We start from the raw sequence: 8,371 nt of genomic DNA, 5'->3' as shown, positions 1-8,371 counted from the left end.
AAAAAAAAAAAAAAAAAAAGAAAACCCAAGGCATGAGATCAAAACACTGCTTTACAGAATAAACAGGAGACAGAGTTCTATGTATGAGCACATGCGAAGAAGTGGTTTTGATTCTAGTAATTTATTCAGGTATCAGAGGCATGAGAAGGACCAAAGCAAGAGCTTCCTGAATCTTTTCAAAGGAAAAACACTTTTAAAGCTGGGATAGGATGCACCTGCTTTCCTCGCACATGTGCACTATATAAACAACAAAGCCAGGGTATGGTAGACTGCTTTGTGAGAAAGAACACTTAATGTACATGCAAGAGGACCTCTGTTCAAAACTCCAGGACCTACATAAAAAGTTCAGGTCCAGGACCAGAAAGATGGCTCAGTGGTAAGAGATGCTTGTCATCAAGCTTGACAACTTCAATTTGATCCCCAGAACCCAAATGCAAGTAGTTGTCCTCTGACCTCCACTCACAGGCTGTGGCATACAAATGAACATGAGCGCGCACGCGCGCACACACACACACACACACACACACAAAATGTAATGACAATTTTAAGAAAAAAAAATTAAAGCCAGACATGACTGTGTTTATTTGCAACAACCCCATTACTAGAATTCAGAAACAGATACCAAGAGCTCATTAGATGACTAGTCTAGCCCAAAGCTTCTGGTTCAGAGAACATGTCTCAAGGCTAATTGTCTCAAGAGTAATTGAGGAAGACATTCAATATCCTCCTCTGACTTCTGTGTCTATACATACAAAGGTGCATACACAGGTGTATATACCACACACAAAATTCCTTCAATACACACACAACACACACCTGAAGGAAACCTCACACATGATGTCCTCAAGTAATTAAGGTATTCATTATTGTAAAGGGTAGAAATGTTGGACATTAGAATGGCAATTGTATTTAGCTCGATCTTGGTTTGAATACCCAATAACCTTACTCTTTACGAACAAACAATAATACCAAGTCACTCTGATTTTATATTTCCTCATCAGACGTCTCAATCCTACTCTTCTTGATACTGCCCCTGCTTTGCTCCTGAGCCCAGAGTCAGCCTCTGGCAACTACTTGCTTTGTACATTGTATCACCTTGCTTTATTCTTCTGCTCTTTACAACCCAATTTGGTTTTTTATTAAGTATGGTAGTAGCAACAATCTCATCATTCAAATTGAGAAACAAAGAAAATGTCCAATACTGAATGGCTGTTAATACAATCAAAGAATCACTCCTATCTTACAAGGCAGTAAATATTAGAGTAGGCAGTTATACATGGAAGTACTAAAATATACAAACTTATATAGACAGAATAAGCATTGTCCCAAACTTGGCAAGGAGTTACATTCTTAAAAATAGCTAATTGTGACCTACCCACCTAGTCTTAATTATTCAGGAATGGTGTAATAGATCTCACCAACAGCCATAAAAGGAAGAATGAACTGTAAACAAGGATGCTTACTATTTGCTACAGCAGATACAGGAACAAAACTGGCAAACAAAGGAATAAAAAAACCAAACAACAAAAAAACCAAAAAGCCTACCTCTGACACACATACACACAAAGGACTATCCTGACTGATGTCAAAAAGGACTCAGGGCTCAAATTAAGAGTAAAGTTTCACAAGTATACTAAAACTTTAGTTAGTTAAGAAAGTATCAAAAACTACTTTCTAAGTTCATAATATAAGATACATTTGGTGGAACAGACTGTAATCTCAGCATTAAAGAGGTTGAGGCAGAGAGAGCACAAGTTTGAGGTCAGCCTAGGCTATCCAGTGAGAACCTATCAAAGAAAAAAGAAACAGAAAGAAGGCAACAAAGAGAGAAAGAAGGGAGAAAGTATTCATAGGAAAGTAGGATTTAAGAACATATGAAAAATAAATTATAATCTACAGCCCACAACTATTGACTATGACTATAATTGGCTGTATCACATCTTAATATAAACTTTGGGATCTGGTATATATAAGTATCTATGTCTCAGTTTACCAGTATAAGAAGCACCAAAGAGCCTAAGTTTTTAAATGGCTGAAGAGTATTCCATGGTATCAGTTAAAAGCATTTGCTGCTTCTTTCAGAAGGAGTATGTTCAGTTTCCAGTACCCACATGGAGCTCACAATCTGTAAATTCCAGTCCCAAGGGTTCTGACACCTTTTACTCTAAAGATTGAGGCATCCATGTTGTACCCAGACAAATATACAGACAAAACACCCATACATATAAAAATAATACTTTAAAAAAAGATTTTAAGGTAAGACAGACTGAAGCAGGAGATTCATCAGATTTGAGAGGTGAGAGATGACACAGCATGTATACTTTGAGTTGAATTATGGCAAAGCCATAAATGATGAAACCTGTAGTAGTTTGAAAGAAAATGGCCCTCATAAGTCCATAGGGAATGGCAATATTAGGAGTTATTGCTTTGTTAGAGTAGGTATGTCACTGGGGGTGGGGAGTAGGCTTTAAGGTCTCCAAAGCTCATACCAGTTCACTGCCTGTGGATCAAGATATAGAACTCTCAGCTCCTTATCCAGCATGTCTAAGTACATGCCGCCATGTGTCCTACCATGATGATAATGAATTTAACCTCTAAAACTGTAAGCCAGCCCCAATGAAATGTTTTCCTTTATAAGAATTGCCATAGTCATGGTGTCTCATCACAGCAATAAAACCCTAGCTAAGACAGAAGTTAGTACTGGAATATTGCTGTGATAGGCCTGACCATGTTTCTGTTTGGAGGAATGTAGACTTTGGGACTTTGGATTAGAAAAGCAGTTGAACATTTTTAGTGGGGCTTAATGGGCCAGTCTAGTAGGAAGATGAAAGACAGTAGTGGTGTTGAGGGTGATTTGAACTGTGGGGGCCTGGCTCAAGAAGTTTCAGAGGAGAAGAATTTTAATATGTGGCCTAGAGACTATTCTTGTGATATTTTGGCTAACATTGTTGCTACTTTCTGCCTTTGAAAAGTTTGCCTGAGACTAAAGTGAAATTTGGGAGTTTATGGTTCCAAGTTCATCTTACCATAAATCACTCAATATATACTTATTCAGGATCTACTTTGTATATATATGGTAGAATTAACAATATATACAAAGAAAGAGTGTGGTTAAGCATGGTAAGGCCATTAAAAGTAGTCCAGTAGGAGAGGAAAAGGTTAACAAGCTTGACAAGGAATGAGAACCAAATTACCTATTAAGCAATACATAAAATATACAATAATGTTAATTTACTAAATGCAATCTTTGGCAGTGAGATAAATATTAAGATGAGATGTGATAGGACTGGGGAGAAGTAGCTCAGCAGGTTAAAATGCTTGCCACCCAAGACTGCAGATTTGATTTTATATCCCCAGAACCCACATCAAAGATGGACAAGGCAATGTGCTGCATTCAGACAAATCTCAGGGGTTTATAGCCCAACCAGTCAGACTAGTTAAGAAGGTGAGCTCTAGGTTCAGTGAACTGTCCTGCCTTAAAAGAAGACTATGAAACAATGGAAGGAGTACAATGGAAGAAGAAATGACACTGGCTTCTGACTGCTCACAAATAAACCAGGTGTGGTGGTACATGCCTTTAACTCCAGCATTCAGGAAGTTGAAACAGTTGGATTCATAAGTAGGACTGGTCTACATAGAGAGTTCCAAAACAGCCAAGTCCACACACTCTCCAAAAGCAAATAATAATAAATAAATAAAGACAAAACGAGCCAGACCCTCGGGCAGACCAAAGGAAGTAGAAGGGTATGGTGCTTGTGAAGAAAGTGTGTCTCTTTGCACTTGAACTGCAACTTAACCATCAGCATCAGCCTTCTACTCATCTCTGATACTTCAAGAACTTTGAAAACAACCTCTCAGTTTCTGATGGAGATTTAGACAAGGAAAGTCTGAGATGATGCATTTCAAAAACTTGAAAAGTGTAGAAGTGCCTTTTAAGATTTTAACTGTAAGCTCATGAACGTTTTTATTAGTTTATTTTGGTACTAGAGATTAAACCCTAGGCTTCATGTATGCTGCATATGTACTTTATACTGACCTATACCCTCAAAATTATTACCACCAACAAATTATACCTCAACACCAACAAATTATCCTTAAAATACTTTCCATGTTTACAAATGAAGTAAAATGAATTTACACAGCTTTCAAGGAGAATTTTCCCAAACACATACTTGATAAACTCCACCAAAAGCAGAGAAAATTTTTTACTCTTTCCTATTTCTGGGTTGAACCGATGTTTACTTAGATCATTTTAAAAATCATCAGAATGGACCTAAGTATTGCAGAATACCAAAGACAGCTGTTATAAGTGTAGTAATCACATTGTGGTTACATATGAAGCCTTTCTTCTAGAGCATGTAAATTTAAACATCTTAACAAAGAACAAGAAAGGAACACAAAAAGCAGACAATGCAAAAACCTTGATAATTACCAACTGACTCAGAGGTCAGCAAATGAACCCACATTACACATGAGCTGCTATTACATAGCCTAAGCTAAGAATAGCTTTCCATATTTGAAGATTTGAAGGACTGAAAAATAAAGAACATGGAGCATGAGACAAAGGCTAGCCCCAAAGCCTAACAGAAATGTTCATGTGGGCCCTTTGGGAAGAGCTGGCCATTCCTGTTCTAGGTGATGAGAACATGGCTTGCTATGCTATTTCTTCTTTTGTGTGTCAGAAATTTATTATAAGAAAGTATAAAATATCAATTTATTTATACAGTAGAGAAATATATTCAAGTAAATCACAATATTGCTTTAATAGAAACAAAAGCCAAAAAGCTATCACATAATTTATGAGATTACTAAAAGGAGACTTACTCAAAATATATTTGAGTGTATTATGTGATAGCAACTGTTTCTGAACCAGCAGATATAAACAGATCACCTTCTGCATAAACAAGCCAGCCTGAGCCAGATATGGTTGGGCATATAGATATTTACCTAGAACTTGGGAAGCGGGGACAGAGAGGGTTAGGAACTTAATACTGCCTAGGCTACATGAGACTGTATCTCAAAACTACCATTCCACAAAGAAGCTAAATAAATTCTGGGCTTTCACGGAATTCTTACTTCAGAATGGTCAATTACATCACTATGAACTGGCATATTAACACTAAACATTCATATGTACATTATTGAACTGCAAAATATCACTGAAGATAAAAGTCAAGCTAATTGCTTTTTAAACTTTTAATAATTAGGCAGTACTCACTGGAGATCCAAAGTTATGTCCAACTTCATGAGCAAACGTAATATGAGAGACTTTGGGAGGCACATGGGAGCCATAGTTCTGAACAGTAATGATGCCTGTGTTCAACGACTTCTTCTTGCCATCTGAATACAACTTGCTTTTCTCACATATTCCCCCAGAGCTTCCTAATTCAGATTTTAAAATAATAATAAAAAAGACTAAATTAGTTATCTATTTCCCTACCAAAAAAAAAAAAAAACTCCTGGTAAACAGTAATTAAAATCATTACATGGAGCTAAAAACATTTATATTTTTTGATTTAAAATACAATGACTAAATGTACCTAAATGATTCAAATACTCCAATTAGTCCAAGATCTTAAAAATCATTTAAAATAAAACATTAATGGTCCCTGCAAAAAAAAAAAAAAAAAAAAACCCAGGATTTAGTACACAATCCTTACATATTTTTCAGCATCAAAAAGTCACTTTTTTCTGCCATTAACATAGCAAAACATTTCTATTTCCTTTAAATTTGAGTAAGTTCACATTTACACTGAACCAAAGCTTATAGCTCTTCATCTTTTAGAGGGAAAACTTATAAATTAAATACACATTAAAATATCAATATTTTACACTCTGCAAAAGAAACCTGTACGAAGAATGAGGGGCACTCAGCATGTGCTCACAGTCCTGTGATGCACTGCATCATGCATTTTGTCAGTAAGACACCGAGTGATATGGATTTAAGGAATAAAGACATGAAAAAAGAAGGGTGGAGAGAAGGTGGGAAGAAAAAAGGGGCAGGAAAGCAAATATGGAAGAATATGGCTATCTGGCTGACCAGGCGTCCATTACACTATTTACAGAACTCATCAGCAGCTGTGAAACTTAAAACAACTGAATTGTGATTTTGATGTGCCCTGAACTCATTGTCAACTTTTAAAAGAAATTACTGAGGTCCCAGGATGTGGGGAGGTTTGGTGGGATAGGAGAAGGGGGAGCGTGGGTGGGGGGGTGGTCGGTGAGGACATCCTCTTGGAGAGTAAGCATAGTGACCTATTTTGTAGTTTGTCTTTTTATTAAAAAGAACTTTGGAGTTCAAGATCAAAATGACACTTTTCACAGTCAACAGCAGTTAGAGGAAATTAACAAGAGACAAATAAGAAAAACAACTCAACCAGCTCATCAGTCCCTGCACTGACAAGAGTGAACACTCCTGTGCTGTCTTGTATTTGAGAGTCTGCTTATGCTCAGTTCCCAGCATTTGCCATCTTCTTGATCTCAGAATTCTAATTCTTTTAATTAATTTTAGGATTTAGCAAGCTGAAATCATGATGAGCTTTGTGAAAAAGGAAAATGAATACTAAGCCAGAGGCAGATTTAGCCCACAAGCCTTCATGTGGACTTTCCTGAACAGAAAACAATAGAGAAAATAGATATTGATTTATGAATATTTAATTTCTGTTCTTTTTCTGAAGGTTAAATCATTCTAGGAACTAGGAAATTAAATCTATGAGTAAGTACTCTGTAACAATTATACAACCATGTTAACTTTGAGCAAGTAGTAAATTAATATCCTGCCTCAGTAAAGGCTTGTCATATGAAACTGACCCAAAATAAGTCCTGTCAACCTTGACCTAGGCACAGAAGACTCCAATACACATCTTTAACAGTTAAAAAGAAAAAAGATTAAATAGGCACATTAAAAAGTTCTGACATATTTATGTATTTAAGTCTAGCTAACTTAGCATGATCATATATAGATTTGAGAGTACTCTTCTTAAACATAGTCTCTGTGAGATATATATATATATATATATATATATATATATATATATATATATATTGCTTAACCTCCTAAATAGCTCCTCTGAGTCTTAAGATTAATATAATTATAGACTAATAGCATAAAATGGAACAGCTCAGATCACAGAAAATTTACTAAATTTTATTTTATAAATATGCAACTAGTTTTGATATACCAGAAAATCAGTGACAGAACATCTCAGTAAGCTGACTGTAACTCAAGCTCAGTAACTACTTTACAGTATATAAGCTTTTATTTCAGAGTCATCACAGAGAAACTAACCTTGTGAATAAATGAGAAGAGTGAAAGCAAGCTGAGCAAGCCTCAGCTATGTTCACTTAACTGATTAACCCTGAGACCAGTTAATACAGGTCAGAACATATCTGAACAAGCCAGAGAAATACATTTCAGAAGTGTGTTAAAGAGGTTCACCATATGAAACGAAACTGAATGAAGGTGATGGCTATCTTAGACTTTACCCGTAACCCTAGAACTAATGCTTGGGAACCTGCAACAAGAAAGTCCCAAGCTCAACACAAATTCAAGCTCAGCCTGTATATAGTGAGTCCTCTGACTCAAAATAAAATTTACTTTGTTATAAAATCATGGTGATAACAATCAAAATGATAACAGGTTATCTCTCTCTCTCTCTCTCTCTCTTTTTTTTTTTTTTTTTTTTTTTTTTTTTTTTTGGTTTTTCAAGACAGGGTTTCTCTGTGTAGCCCTGGTTGTCCTAGAACTCACTCTGTAGACCAGGCTGGCCTTGAACTCAGAAATCTGCCTCCCTCTGCCTCCCAAGTGCTGGGATTAATAACACTGAGGAAAACTATAGTTTTCCCGAGTTTTGTTTTGACTTTTTCCCCGGGTGCTGATCAAACCCTAGGCCTTGTACATGCTAAGCCTCTACCACTGGGCCACACCACCCCCTGTGCATCTTTGTATGGGAACTAGACCCTTTTCTGATGGCTCCACTGTAGGCATAGAATAATTTTAAGTGGGAATCTCCAGGTATACTCAGTTCAACGGGTAGATACTGTTTTCTTGATCAAAGACAATTTAAAAAAAATTCAACTATAGGAAAGTACTAAGAAAGAAGAAACAGTATACATGTATTCATACAAAGAAGAAACTAGAGATTCCCTAGTATACATGGTGTCTTCATTCTAACACAAAAGTAAAAGAAGAGATTATTTGAAAAACAGCAAAAGACAAAAAGACTAGAAACTTTCTATTAAGAATCAACTGGGCCAGCAAAAAGGACGAACATTAGTAATCTACATATATATTCTGTGACAAACATTAGTAATCTACACACATATTCTGTAACTACCATTAGTAATCTACACACATATTCTGTGACTACCA

The 8,371-nt window shown here is 36.1% G+C and overlaps 1 protein-coding gene across 1 annotated transcript in view; it reads right to left on the bottom strand.

The window, feature by feature from the left end:
• Positions 1 to 8,371, bottom strand: part of Adam10 (ADAM metallopeptidase domain 10) — a 120,047-nt gene that overhangs the window by 31,413 nt on the left and 80,263 nt on the right. Inside the window, exon 9 of the mRNA XM_031345994.1 lies at positions 5,219 to 5,382. Within this exon, the coding sequence (XP_031201854.1) occupies positions 5,219 to 5,382 (164 nt within the window). The remainder of the gene's footprint in view (positions 1 to 5,218; positions 5,383 to 8,371) is intronic.

The sequence above is a fragment of the Mastomys coucha genome, unplaced genomic scaffold, assembly GCF_008632895.1.
Source record: "Mastomys coucha isolate ucsf_1 unplaced genomic scaffold, UCSF_Mcou_1 pScaffold23, whole genome shotgun sequence".
NCBI classification, from domain to species: Eukaryota; Metazoa; Chordata; class Mammalia; order Rodentia; family Muridae; genus Mastomys; species Mastomys coucha.
Note: the sequence above shows the minus strand (reverse complement) of the source record. Positions and strands in the feature narration are given on the sequence as shown.